The 15,147-nt window shown below is 41.1% G+C and overlaps 1 protein-coding gene across 3 annotated transcripts in view; it reads left to right on the top strand.

Moving 5' to 3' along the window:
- Window positions 1-15,147, top strand: part of TEX2 (testis expressed 2) — a 100,173-nt gene that overhangs the window by 61,376 nt on the left and 23,650 nt on the right. For all 3 annotated transcript variants that reach the window (XM_088138263.1, XM_088138262.1, XM_007434621.4), the window contains exons 3-6: window positions 1,246-1,446; window positions 5,443-5,782; window positions 8,181-8,428; window positions 12,839-12,985. In XM_088138263.1, coding sequence (XP_087994389.1) covers window positions 1,246-1,446; window positions 5,443-5,782; window positions 8,181-8,428; window positions 12,839-12,985 — 936 coding nt within the window. The remainder of the gene's footprint in view (window positions 1-1,245; window positions 1,447-5,442; window positions 5,783-8,180; window positions 8,429-12,838; window positions 12,986-15,147) is intronic.

Below are 15,147 nucleotides of genomic sequence, written 5' to 3'. Positions count from 1 at the left end.
TTATAATTGATTGATAATGTGTTATGTGATGTAATACAGAGGTATAGAATTGCTTCACACATGCAGAGACTGCTGCTTTTACTTAAGTACAGAAATGCACCAAGTCTTGTGTAGCAAAGAAACAGCATGCTAATGTAATTAGTTATAAATTCTTTATTCACACAATATTTCTCTTTTTAGACAATCCCTTTATGTACACTTCAATTTGACCAACAGAGTTCTATTGAGCTCTGAATCATATTGTATTACCTAAGACAGAGATGGGCCACCCACAGCTCACCTGCCACCCCCCAGCACCCTCACATTGTGTTGCCAAATTTCAGTGACAAATTGGACTAATTTCAGCAATGCAATTTTGGCTCATTTTTAGGGCTTGGTGTGGTCTTAAGGGTAAGAATAGTTTGCTTTTATAGGACCCCCCACTCTTATTTCTACTCAACTACCATATCCCAAAGCCAAAGAGTTCAGCCACATCTCTTCTGGTGGCATCACAGCATCATTTGATGGCCCCATGTGGTCATTCAGAAGATTAGGAGGCCAAATTGTAGCACTCAGCCTCTCTAGCACTGCCCATCTCCAACATGAGTGAAGATGGACATATTAGAATTACAAGCCAAAGGTGTTTGGGTAGCATGTTAAGCACAAGCTGTGACATATACAGAGGAGATGAAAACAAGAAATTACATGTGCAAGAAATGTAGTTCTTGGATGTGTGTTCTTGAGAGTTTGGATGGCCAGGAATCCCTTGTATTGAGGCATCTTCCGTCCCAGTACAACTACCAGGCTACATCCTTACTGCTTCATGTCTGGCTAGCTAGGAGGAAGCAATCAAGGACTCCAAGTGGACGATCTTACGTCATTCTTACCTGTCTGTCCCATTCCGGTTCTGATAACTTAAAAATCTATCTCCTTCCACTATTATAGAAGTGCATTCAACCTACTGTGAAATACAGGGATCAGCTACTCTTGTAACACATGCAATTAGCATTGTGCAATATATTTTTCCAGAGGTAAAAAAAAGTTTCAACTTTTTCTTTTGGGAATTCACTTAGGTCAGCCTTCACTAATCAAATGTCCTCTAGATATTTTTGAAGATTATTACTATGGGGGAAATTTGAAAGTTGTAATCTCAACTCATCTGGAAAGCACCAAACTGGCTAAAGTGATTCAAGATTTCAGCCATCAACATATCTAATTAATTTTGTCTTAGAATGAAAAATCTGTTCATTTCTTTAATTTCTCTAGGGCTGGATGAATGAGATCTATAACTATGATCCAGAAACCTACCATGCGACACTGACTCACTCTGTCTTTGTGAGACTCGAAGGAAGCATCCTAAGACTTTCAAAACCTAACAAAAATGTTTCCAGAAGAGCTCTTTACAATGAAACCAAGCCAGAAGTTACCTACATTAGCCAGAAAATTTACGATCTTATAGATAGCAAGGTGAGTTCAGAATGACTCATTCCTGTCTGACAATGGAGTATGTTTTGATTTCTGTCCTGCATTGTTTTCATCTGAACTAGTAGTTTCAATTGATACAGGCAGTTGCTGACTATAAGATTTGTGAGCCTTGGTCAAACCACTAATTTGTCCTATAACTTTTAGGAATCCTCAGAATAATATCTTCTTGCTGCTGGTTTCTCTGCCTCTTCACGCTAAAGTGGATCAACAAAGAGGAGGGGAAGGGAGGAATGGTGGGTAGGAGGAAATCATCCTATTGAGTGAAACTCATTAGTTGTTTGTTACCTGTCTCATGTTCTAGTCCTCAGTCTTAGCCCTGGTACCCTCAGCCTACCTTCAGAGGCTCTGGTCTTCAGCTGCTGTTTCTGAATGCCAGGTCGGTCTGTAATAAGGCCTCCCTCATCACTGATGAGAGGGCTGACCTGGCATGCATTACTGAGACCTGGCTGGATCCAGAGAGGAGAGTAGCCTTATGCCCAGCCAGGTTTCAAGTGTGGCATCAGCCGAGAGTCTGGGGCAGGAGTACGAGTGTGATGATTGTCATCCGGGAATCTCTTATGGCATTCAGGGGCACTGCACCACAGGTCACCGGATGTGAGATCCTGTTCATTAAATTGGGCTGTAGGGATTAGTTGGGACTGCTGCTGTTGTACCAGCCTCCCTGCTGCATAGCAACTTCCCCACCTGAGCTCCTTGATGCCATTTCTGGGTTGGCAGTAGAGTTCCCCAGGCTTGATCTTGGGGGACTGGAATCTGCCTTTTCTAGGGGTGGGGTCTGAGGTGGCTCAGGAGTTCATGGCCACCATGGTGGCCATGGGCCTATCCCAAATCATCCAGAGCCTATCCCAAATCATCCAGAGCCTGACACGGAACAGTGGCCGTACACCAGATCTGGTGTTCCTGTCAAAGCAGTGGCTATGTGATCTGAAATTGGAGGAGCTTTTGGTGTCCCCCTTGTCATGGTCAGATCATACCCTGATTACGTTGGGATTCTCTAGTGCCGCTATCCACTGCAGGGAGGCTAGACCCATTAAATTGGTCCGCCCCTGGCAACTAATGGACCTGGATGGGTTCCAGAGGGAGCTGGGGGTTGTTCCTGCTGGTCTGCCTTGATTGCTGCTTGAAATAATGGGGTGCCTGAGGCATTGGACCAGATCATACCTATGCAATCTCTCCCCTCTTGGGGATCCCATCACTCCCTGTGGTTTATGGAGGAGTTGAGGGAGTTGAAACGATGTCTAGAGCGCTGCTGGCACTCAGCTAAGGACGAACCTGACCAAATATGGCCTACCTTGTGGTGGTAAGAGCAGCAAAGCAGCAGTACTTCTCTTCCCTTATTGCATCTGCAGATTGCCACCCCACAGCCCTGTTTTGGGTGACATGAGCCCTTTTGGGTAAAGGGGGCCTAGGGAATCTTTTGCAGGGACACGCAGAAGAATTTGTTCAGCATCTGTTGGACAAAATTGCTTGGATTCACTCACAGTTGGACACTAGCCCCGCTGCAGGTCTGGAGGAGATGCTTAGGATGGAGTCTTGCCCAGTTTTCTGGGAACAGTTTGAACCTGTTGAACCTGAGGAAGTGGACAGGGTCCTTAGGATTGTGAGCTCAGCCACCTGCTCCTTATACCCATGCCCTCCTGGCTGGTTAAAGTGGCCCAGGAGGTGTTGTGAGAGTGGGTTCTAGTGATGGTTAATGCTTCTTTGAGTGAGTGGATTGTTCCCTTGCCTCTTAAGTAGGCTTTGGTTTGCCCCTCCTTAAGAGGCCTTTGCTAGACCCCACTATGCTGGACAATTTTCATCCAGTATCTAACCTCCTCTTTTTGGGGAAGGCGATTGAGAAGGTGGTTGTGCAACAGCTTCAGAGGGCCTCAGATGAAGCAGATTATCTGGATATCTTTCACTTGGGATTCAGGCCTGGGTATGGGATGGAAAAAGCATTGGTCGTGCTTTTGGATGATCTCTGGCGAGGGCGAGATGGGGGTTATACATGCATCCTTGCCTTACTTGACCTCTCTGTGGCCTTCAATACCATAGACCATGGTATCCTTCTGGATTGGCTCAGAGGATTGCGGTGGGCAGCACTGTGTTGTGCTGATTCACCTCCTTCCTCCAGGGTTGATTCCAGTAGGTGGTGGTTGGGGAGGAGAGATCCTGCCCTTGGCCCCTGTTATGTGGGGTGCCACAGGATTCAGTACTCTCCCCCTCCTACTCAACATCTACATGAGGCTGCTGGGTGAGCTCATCCATCGCCATGGGGTGAGGTATCATCAGTATGCTGATGATACCCAATTATACATCTCTGCCCCTGACAAATTAAGTGATGCTGTGAATGTCTTATCGCATGGAGGCTGTGAGGGTCTGGATGGGGAAAAACAGGCTTCAACTGAACCCTGGCAAGACTGAGTGGCTTTGGGTTTGGGGGCCTTCTGATGCTAGGGTTATGCCATCTTTGGTACTGGATGGGGTCACACTGCCCCAGACAGACCCTGTGCACAATCTGGGGGTCCTCCTGGACTCACAACTCCTGCTCAAAGAGCAGGTGGCAGTCGTGGCTAGGAGACCCTTTGTACAGCTTCAGATTGTGCACCAGTTGCACCCATTCCTAGGACAGGGGGCTCTGCTGACTGTCACTCATGCCCTTGTCACCTCCCATTTGGATTTCTGTAATGCGCTCTACATGGGGCTGCCCTTGAAGAGTATCCAGAAGCTTCAGCTGGTGCAAAATGCAGTAGCATGGGCAGTTATGTGTGCCCCTAGAGCGGCACATGTTACACCTCTGCTCCGCAAACTGCGTTAGTTGCCAGTTTGCTTCCAGGTCCAATTCAAGGTGCTGTTTTTGACCTTTAAAGCCTTTCATGGCATGGGACTGGGTTATCTGAGGAACCGCCTCTCCCCAATTACATCTGCCCGCCCCATCAGGTCTGGCAGAGGTGGCATACTGCAGGTCCCATCTGCCAGGGAGCTACATTTGGAGGGTCCCAGGAGGCGGGCCTTCTCTGCCGTGGAGTCCACCTTGTGGAATCTTCTCCCCCCCCATTAGTGAGATTAGCTCCATCCCTCTCAACATTCCGCAAGTCCCTCAAGGCCTGGCTGTGTGATTAGGCCTGGGGCTCCCAGGGGACCGGGGAGATTTTGCGATGGCTCCCTTACTAATATTATCCCCTCCTGTTTTTGTGCTTTTATAGTTATTTTTACTTGTAGTTGTTTTTATGTATTTATTCTTTTGAATTGTTGCATGCCGCCCAGAGTCACTTTTATGTGAGATGGGTGGCTATATAAATACGATAAATAAATAAATGCCCTTTTGTGTTATTCCCAGAGTTATTGGTATTGTTTTTAATGCCAGTCCCCACTTCTGTGATAATATTTAGGTCTGTTGGGCTGTGTTTTTACCATGCTTCTAATCCCATCAAAGAATGATTGAAATTTCTATAACCATCTGAAATCCTCTCTGTCCCTTTCTCTCTTGATCTTTAAATTATTTGTACACCCAGAAAAAATGGTTTAAAATAAACATTGGGTGGTTTGGTTTATTCTGTAAGATTGCATGCTTCATAACTGAGGATGAAATTGCAATTATTCTGTGACCACATGCACACACTCCTGTAACAGTTTGCTAAGGCTGCTCTCCAGACCACCTCTTAAGCCTTGTTTCCCAGACTTTTGTAGGGAAGGAAGTGTAGTAGCAAAAAGAAAGAAAGAAACAAACAAACAAACAAACAAACACTGGGCTGATGTAGGTCCACCCCACACCAGGTCTTTCCAACCTTTCAAAGAAAATATAGAAGAAGCCCAGATATTCTTTGATTCAGAACAACAGCTCCCAATCCATACTTTACCACTCCTGTATATTGGGCAGGCAGCTCGGCCAACATGGTTTTGGCCCAATTGTGTATTTGATTATGGCAATGCCTACTATTCTGTATTCTCTTCTCTAATGAGGTGAAATATGGAACTGTCTCACAACTTGTTTTCCAGATTTATTTGGTTCCCAGAAGTTTGGCGCGAAAACGCATCTGGAATAAAAAGTATCCAATTTGCATTGAACTTGGGAGACAAGACGACTTCATGGCCAAAGCCCAGACTGATAAAGAAACCTCAGAAGAAAAATTCTCTGCAGAAAAGGTAAACCTAAGCAGTGAAGAATCCAGGAAACCCTCTCAGGACGGAGCAAAGTCTGGTAACCCGAAGAGCCAAGTGCTTTATCTGTTTGGAAGGACAGGCCGAGAGAAGGAGGAATGGTTTAGGAAATTCCTTCTAGCTTGCAGATCAAAATCTGAAGAAAAAAAGCCAATTGTCACGTGGGGAAACAAGTCAGGTAGGAACCTCTTTGCTTATTCTGCTGAGACTTCATGTAATGAGGTCAAAATATCAGCTTATTAAAGATTCATTGGGATTGCACGATCCAGAAAGAACTCTGCTAGTCAGTGTGTTAATCAAGATATGCTTAGCCTGAAATCTGACAGCAATTTAACTCCTTCTAAAGACATTCTATAAATTTTAACAATCTACATTCTAATATCCAGCCTTATGTAAGTTGCTGATTTGAGTAAACTTGAGACTTAGAATTAATCCTTCTCTGCTTTTTTTTTTTTGCAGAATATTTTAAAATGGTATGAGACTCCAATATATTTCCAGACATAATACACATGCATTTCAGACATAAGCTTTTATTTTAAAGGTTATTTCTTAATGAGGCTTATTTTTACTTTATTAATACTAAGTATGTAATTCAATTATCTTTTTTAATTATAAAATAAAATTTCCAAATATCTTAAAACTGCTGTTAAAAATTCAAGCAGAAAAACATAGCTCCATAGTGGTTCTTTTTAAACTAATAAATATTTGACCATATATTATGTGTATTAGGAGTATCTAAATTAATGCCTTCTTATGTATACACAATAAAACTATGCCAAACTATTTCAAAATATCCTCAGCTATACCAAGTCTTTCCCCCCGCTCCCCCCTTTTGTCAACTTCTCTTTTAGGATTATTTGCCAACATGGTTGAATCCAAACTGACATTGAAAGATTATTCCCAGTCTTCCATTCCTGAATGATAAATTGTCCAGTAGCTACTAATACAGTATTACCCATTCTTTATGCAGTAATTTATTTGCTTCCTCAAATGCTAATAATAAGGCTAACCTAGAACCTAACACAATATCTTAGTTATTTTCCCTGTTTCAATAAAAGCCTTTTGTCGGAACCTTTGAATTTTTGCACAAGACCATCCCGTATGTAAATATGTTCCAATTCCATTATATCCTCACTAAAGCTTTGGGCATAGTTTCCCTTTTTAAAAAGTAATCATGCCATTTTGCAATGTATGTCAGTGTAGCCTTTTTACAGAAATATTTAGAAAAACAGAACAGTTGAAGGCATGGTATTGATTCAGAATGATATGATTCTATACATTTTAAAGTTATAGGAATATTAAACTTCCTGACACTGTGCTCAAATCTTAAAATGTAATAAAGCATACAGCATTAATGTTTAATTAATTTATTTTTTTGTTCATCTCCTACAAGTCCCCACCCTCTGTTTTAACAATGTTTCTAGAATGTTGTTTTTTAGGATTGTGGCTCACCACAATCTTTAAATCTTATGATCCAGAAATTGGGCCATAATTGAACCTTTGAGCATGTAATATGGCAATAATTACATGCTTAATAATTACAGAGGATGTTTAGGCAAGGAATATCTCAGTTTTTACTCTTTTTAAAACAACTGAAATGTTCTTTACTAAACACCATGCAGATTGTTCAAATACAATTTACAAAGTCCTTGTTTTTATTCCAAATCAACCTTCAAGTTACCTGTGTGCAAAATATTTGCACTGTTTATATATAAATGTTTGTCAAGCTTATGGCAAACTTCTGAAAAGCTGAACATTATTTTTCATGCAGTATAGTTCAGAAATGTTTCCTCTTAACCCATTTTATGAAAGAATATAAACCCTTTCACAGAAGTGGGAATGATAATTAAAATTGGTTCCACCTACTCAGTTCTGTTAAGGTTTGAATTCAGGCTGTCTTGTGTATGTGTGTGTGTGTGTGTGTGTGTTTATTTGCTGGAAGTTATGATTCTTAAATTTATAGCTCTGCTTAAATTCATATTCTTTTTCCAGAGTAACATTCTTCACCATATCAGATTTGGTGCAGTCTTCTGCATCCTTGGCTGTCATTTTTCCTCTAAGATTCTTTGGGTTCTATTTATGATTTATTTTCAGATAGTTTCTTGTAATTGCCAAAACATTTTTTAAAATTAAGGATTGGTATCTTTATATACTGCACTGAAAAACATATACTACCAGATACTTTTCTTACCATTTGCCTTAGAGCGGCAGAGGGCAGGGGAGTGAGTACCTGTGGCCTTCCAGATGTTACTGAACTTCCCAACATACTTCACTATTATCCATGTTAGCAAGGGCCCTGGGAATTCAACAACAACTCAAGGCTACAGAGTGACATCTCCAGTGGTATATTAAAGTCAAAAGTATCATACAGTAATCTTGAATCGATTGGTGTGTAATAGTAATGTGTCTGCTTCTACAATGAATAGATTAAATCATAATGTGTGTTTGCTTGTCATATTGACAGCCTCATAATAGCTGTTTTTTGATTATTAGCATTGTAAATTTTCATTATTATGTTCCAAATTTGATTATGTATTCATGCGTAACCCCTTGTTTCCCCTTTTTGTTGCATTCAGGGGTCTTGCAAGCACACAATAGATCCAATAGCCAGTCTGGGATTCTTACACACAGCCGTAGCAGCAGTAAAGGAAGTGTAGAAGAAATTGTTGCTCAGCCGAAGCAGAAGGAACTTCTGTCCATCGTGAGACAGAAAATACTTTTAGACTATAATGTGTACATGGCGAGATGCATTCCACCAGAACACCCAAGCCCTGTAGGTAGTCCCATTCACAGTGCTGACAGTAGCCCCACAGCTGTGAAAAAGGTGAAGTATATTCTTTAAATATTCTTGATCAAAGTGTTATGATTACCCTGTAGTGTCTGCTAGGCTCAAGAGGGTTTTTTTTTTTGTTTGTTTCCAAAGGAGTGTGGGGCTGATACATTTGTATGATATGCTCACTTTCTCAACATTCTTCTATTTCAATGAAGTATCTCTGTAACAATAGGTATGTTATTTAGTTCTTACATTTCTAGGACCACCCATCAATAGAGCTACTTTGCATCTTAGAGAGCAATATTAAAAATATTGTATAAACTGTTCTTTTTAGTAGAGACAGAATAACCATAACTAGGGCTTAAACTGATCTAAAAAGATGTGTACTCAAATGTTTATTTAAAACAAGTTATTTTAGGCTGATTAACAGAAGTATAGTTCTCAATTCATGGAAAGTAATCATTTCAGTTTATTTTGGTCACAGTACTTAAGTATTGTGTCCAGTTTCTAGGCTCCACACTTTAAAATTTTTTAGAGAAACTGGAACAGATTCAGAGCAGAACAATGAAAATGATAAGGGAATAGAAATTATGAAGAAAGATTCAAAGGCCTGGGCATCTTTAGCCTTGAGAAGGCAGACAGATTTGGAATAGGGGAGATACGATCACATTTTTCAAATAGCTGAAAGATGTCACCCAGAAGATAAAGAGCCAGTTTGTGTAGTGGTTAAGGTGCTGGATTAGAAACTCGGAGTCTGGGAGTTCTAGCCCTCCCTTAGGTGTGAAAGCCGGCTGGGTGACTTTGGGCCAGTCACACACACTCAGCATAACCCACCTTGCAGGGTGGTGGTTGTGCGGTTCATAGGAGGAAGCATTGCGTACACTGTCTTAAGTTGTACAAAATAAAGGTGGGATATAATCAAATCAGTAAATGATAATAAAGACCTGTTCTCTGTCACACCACAGTACAGGAAGTGGAGTAATAGATTTCAATTACAGGAAGGCAACTACAATATTAGGAAGTCTTGTTCTATCAATAAGAGCAGCTTGATGGTGGAACCCATTACACAGAAAAACTGTAGTTCCCTTTTGCTGAATGTATTCAAGCAGAGGGTAGAATGATCTATTGTGGGAATGCTTTACTTTGGATTCTTGCACTGAGCAGAGAATTGGATTTGCCCCATCCAACTTTAATTCTATGAAAATCATCCCTCACATACCCATATGGTCTCTTCTGTCAGTTTTGAATACTATTTATGAAATGTGACTTACTTATGATTCCTTTCACTCCTTGTTTATGTGTAATGTCCAGTATAGATGCTTGTGTATTTTCCATAGTGAGTGGGGTAAGCTTTTCTCTTCTATCCCAGGTTTGCCTAAAACCCTGAGCAATGAGGTAGAGGGTACACCAACCCAATCTAGTCCTGTCTCCTTTTCCCAACACAGTGAAAATGTATACACTGCCAACCAGGATACTTGAGCAGATGGATGACTTTCTTAGAGAAAGTCTAAGTAAGTCCCTTTCCCCTACTTGGAAGCCCCAGCTGATGTGCACACTTGAAAACTAGGGTGCGCATCCGTAAAAGACTAATACAAGTCCCCTTCTACCAACCAGTGAAATAAGCAAGGTTGATATACTTCTTGGAAGAGATTATTGATGCAAATACCTTTCTGTTAACCGATCTGGTACTTATTAACAGCATGTCAGCAATATTATCAAGGTTGGCAGAGAGATTGGTGTTAAGGCAGCACATAGATGCTATCTTGCTTCTCCATTAACAATTTCCTCTTCCTCTCTTGCTATGGCAGTTCCTACCTGTAGTCATTCTTAGAGTTGTTTGTCTCCATCCTGAATTAATAGCTGCCTTTTCTAGGTCTGCAACATAAACTCACCTGTCCAGGCTGCTGTGCCTAATCCAGTACTTATTCTGAGAATATAATGCTCGTTTTTTTTTCAATAATAGAAACACTTTTATCAGCAAGAATTGCGCCTTCTTCTAATTGAATACGGTTGAACTTAAATTTAAATTAACATTCAAAGGCCCACATATTTAATCTCTCACAAACAAGGCTCTGCCATGAGCTCATTCCCAAAACAATAACCCCTACAGGCCCTATTGTTGTGCGGAGGGAACGTTTACAATTTAGTCTGTATAAATAATCTCATATTTCTGTGCATAAATTAGTATTAGTTCAACCCCTGAATTTGTTTCTATCTCCTCACTGTGTTGGATGCAGGTCAGTCACAATAGATTTAACTGCTCTAGCTTTTTCTATTCATTTCAAACGAACTCCCTTAGGCACATGTCCTTCCTAAGTCATGGATGCCTTTGAATTACAAACTATATGGCTCTACAAGGGTGTAATCTCCTCAAGGGTGTAGATAAGGGATGCCTTTACAGCTTCCCCTGAGGTGGGATGAGAGTCATATGGTTAAAATAACAAATGGTAGTTAATATGGCGTTTGTGTTAAGCTAAATGACATAGCAATACAGAATGTTCTTGTATCAGACAGGAAGACAGCCAAGATTCCTTGGGCAACCCTATCCACATTTCTTTGTAAATTATTTACAATTTACAGTTGTAGAGTGTTCCTGTGAGGAGATTGAACTGTGTTTATACCCCTTTCTGTTCCCTGTGGACCCTGTAGAAGATCTTCTTTGATCAGTCTCTGTACTCTTAGCTTTTGCTGGTTGGGAGCCCAGTGATTGCTGTAATTTTGCTAGCTTAATGAGGCACCCAGTTTGGACTTCTTCAATCATTTTGGCTTATTCTTTAAGGTGAGTCTTTGCCACCACAGTGGTGGCCCTTTGGAAGTAACCATAGCCCCCCTCTTCTGCCACCTCATACCAAGTCCCAAACATAGTAGTGCCATTGGTAAGGCCCAAGGCTACTCAGACACCTTGAGTTCTCTTTTTGTTTATAAGCTGCAATTGGAAGCTGGCCCTCATTTTGTCAGCAAGTGGGAAATTAGCAGAGATTATGAGGAATGCACAAATATTCCCCCTAACTTGCAGGTGGCCTGGCCGTGGTCTTCTGCCATTCATTAACTATTGACTACTTGCAAAAACTTCATCCTGCTCCCACATAAGGCATATTGCCTGACCCAAAGGTTTAGGAAATAGGAAAGGTTTTAGGAAAGAGCCAGTTTCATCTAGTGGTTAAGGCTCCGGGCTAGAAACCAGGAGATTGTGAGTTCTAGTCTCGCCTTAGACAGGAAAGCTGACTGGGTGACTTTCAGCTAGTTGCTCTCTCTCAGCCCAACTCACCTCACAGGGTGGTTGTTGTGGGGAAAACAGGAGGAGGAAGGAGTACAGTGGTACCTTGGTTCACGAACGTGTCTGTTCACGAACAATTCGGTTCACGAACAGCTCCGGTCGCAAAATTTTGCCTCCGTTCGCAAACTCCGCATCAGGTGACGAACAGGATCCGCGGCCATTTTCCCTCCCGTGACACGTGGTTGCGGCTTCCTGTAGGGAGGGGGACTCTCCCTCCAAGCAGTAACCGCCTCCCCACCCGCCTTCCTGTCCTCCACGCCAGAAGTTGCGTCGAGCAAGGTTAGCTTTCTCTCTCTTCGTACTGTACTTTGTGTCATATTTTTGTGGTTTAAAAAAAACAACAACATATGATTCAGAATGGATTAACCGTAATTACATTGAACCTTATGGGGAAATTTGATTCGGTTCACGACCAATTCAGTTCGCGACCAGAGTCGCAGAACGAATTAAGTTCGTGAACCGAGGTACCACTGTATTAGGTACATTCTCCAGCTTGAATTATTTATAAAAATAATAAAGGTGGGATAAAAACATTTTAAAAAAATCTGTTAACAGCTTCAATTCAAAATTAATAGGAACACTCACACTAGAATTAGTAAGAAAAGACTCAGCCCCAATCTGATCCAAGAAGGCACAAGATTCCTTACTAAAAAAGGTGCTGTGATCATTGGGCAAAGCAAGAAAGCATTGTCAGATTCTGGCCAAGGAATGTCCTTGGGAGGAAAAGATTGTTTAGAGACCAGACATGAAAGTATACAAGATCAAAACATTTTTCCAACTTCTGATTGCTCTTGCATAGAAGCTTTTATGCTGGATGCCAGCTTTTAATGAAACACAGTGATACTGCTCACCTCTGGCAGTACAGTATTATCTCCTGGGCTGGATGATTGACTGATTTTAGATCAGTGTCAAAGTCTTCATGGGGCAGGGCTCTGCTTGGCTTCTGTTTCTGGGCCCCAGTTCTTCAGCTTCCTGTCTTGTTCCTCCTGCACTGATGCTTTACATACTGAAGCATGACTACCTTGGACAATATATTAGACTCCTGCATATGAATATTTCTAACTTGCTGATAGGTACAAAAAATGGATTATTTCAATAAACATGTTAACATTAGCTGTTAACTTTATATGTTCAGTAGCATTGTGAGATTTATTAAAAGTGTTTTTTTTTCATTCTCTTGCCAGTTGCTAGCCACCTCCCATAGTGATGATGAGGAACAGGAAGCTTGGGTAAATGCTCTGCTGGGAAGAATCTTTTGGGATTTCTTGGGAGAGAAATACTGGTCTAACTTGGTCTCAAAGAAAATACAGATGAAGCTGAGCAAAATAAAGGTATGAATATTTTCTTAAGTATCTACCATCCGCTTGAGGAGCCTGTTCTTGAACAAGAAGTATGTTGTAATGTAGAGCTTCAGTCTGGTGGTGATGCAGGATGCTACCTTGCACCCTGGTGCTGGGACTACACCAGTCTGTTTTCTCTTTAGCCATAATATTGCTTAGCATGTTTACCATAACTGTTACTCAGACTCTTGGCAGTTTCTGGACACTTTTGGAAGTCTAAAACCTTCTAGAGGTTTTCTACTTCTGTCTTTCTCATTTCTGAGGGAACATAATTTTATTTTCTTATTTGAACCATTTTTTAATTCCACTTGTTAGCTAAAATAAACTCCTAAAATGGGTTGCAAAGATTAGTAATAATAGTGCCTGCCCTTAAACAGACAACATATTTTCTCCCTTGACTCAAAATTACTGAATGGTGAAACTTCATGGAGATGGTCTCCCAGGAGGTCTGATACTTTTTTCCCTTTAGAATTCAAATAATAATTTTTTTAATAATATAAATATTGTTTTATCCTCTTCTTTTACATTATGAACAATAATTATTCTCCCAACAACCGTTTACCTGTTGTGCACAACTCAATGCTTGTGCATTGGCTTCAGTGAGGTCCTTCAGGCTGCAACAAGTCTGCCTCTAACCATGGACAAACTAGGAGAGGTTGCATGGTCTGATTCATGCAAATTTGCAGGTCTAGTCCAGCAGAGTAAACCCATTTCACATACCGACCCTCGCACTTGAGTAGGAAGATCATTTACGGCTTTGGAAATGATCTATTTCCTCCCTGCTCGATTAGGGAGTTGCTCTTTTGCATACATGCCCTTGTTATCCTCTGCAGAGTTTCTTAGGAATATCTTGTATAATTCCTCTCTAGCAGAACATAAGTTTGGAAAGTAATCCTTTCTTTCCCATAGAAAAACATTCATATAATTTCAGATAATCTCTTCTCTGTGATGGAACCCTATACAGCAGTGTTTCTCAACCTTAGCCAACTGAAGATGTGTGGACTTCAAAAAGCCAAAGTTTTTATTGTCCTTCCTACTGAAGGCTAGGAGAATTTTGTTCCAATGTACATGAAGTAATAGTGTTCTGATATTAGAAATCTACGTGGAGTTCACTAGGTTAGTTGCATTAATTATTGACACACCCTCTCTCTTATTTATGTCATCTTGGTAATGATCTTGTTGCTATACCCAGTTCAATGTTGCTCCAATAGTTATCCGTTAGTAGCTAGCAAAACCGAGGACCTATTTAAAGTTTGAGCACCAGAAAAGCTAGGAAAATGGTGCTAGAATCAAGTCTCACATTCTTACCCATTCTCTGTTGTACATCAGTGGAGCTGGAAAGTGAGGTGGAAAACAATACGGATAAGAAGTAGAACTCCCCATCTCAAAAGCTATCAGGCTAAATCAGGACACCCCTACATTTCTATAGTACATTTCTTATGAACAGCCTTCCGCAACCTGATGCCCTCCAAATGCACTGAGACTATCTATCTGACGACACCCTAGTGAGGAAGATTGCTTAAGATGAGCACTTTCTTAACTAGCTCATGATTACTAAATCATACATTAATCTAGTAAAATGTGTCCTCTCTTCCTCCTCTCTTTCACTTCTCTTTTTCCCACACGATCTGGAGATAAAATAAATCAGTTTTCCTTTAACAGATTCTAATTTTTTTTTCCTTAACACAGGGGCAGGCAACACATTTTAGGCTTATGGAGACATTTGGGATTATAAGGCATTGTTGGAAGATTTTGAAATGGATGCCGAGGCACTGTCATTTACAAGTTTGGTGTAGCCATTCATTTTTAGCATACATGTATGCTTTTTGTTTTTGTTTTTAAATAGGAAGGAGTAACTTCTAGATGGCTTTTGTTGGGGGGGGGATGGACCTTTAGTCCAATTCAGCAAAGTATGTCTTGTGGCTTTCATATCTCTGTCACAGGTTCTGATAGTGACTTAAATGGCATTCCTTGGGAGAGTGAGAGAGAGATTTCTCTACTTTCTTGCAGAGCCAGTTCTGGGTTTCTTGTTTGACTTTGGACTTCTCCTCACCACAGTGTTAATGTGCTTGAGTCAGCAACAAAGTATGCACTGCCCTGACAGCTGAGCTCCAATCTGCCTCAGTAACGAAGTCCTATCCTTAGGACTTCAC

This window comes from Python bivittatus, unplaced genomic scaffold, assembly GCF_059951505.1.
Source record: "Python bivittatus isolate LINGU-HERP-01145 unplaced genomic scaffold, Pbiv_v1 ctg000220_np1212, whole genome shotgun sequence".
Lineage (NCBI taxonomy): Eukaryota > Metazoa > Chordata > Lepidosauria > Squamata > Pythonidae > Python > Python bivittatus.
This window is presented reverse-complemented; position numbering and strand designations above follow the sequence as displayed.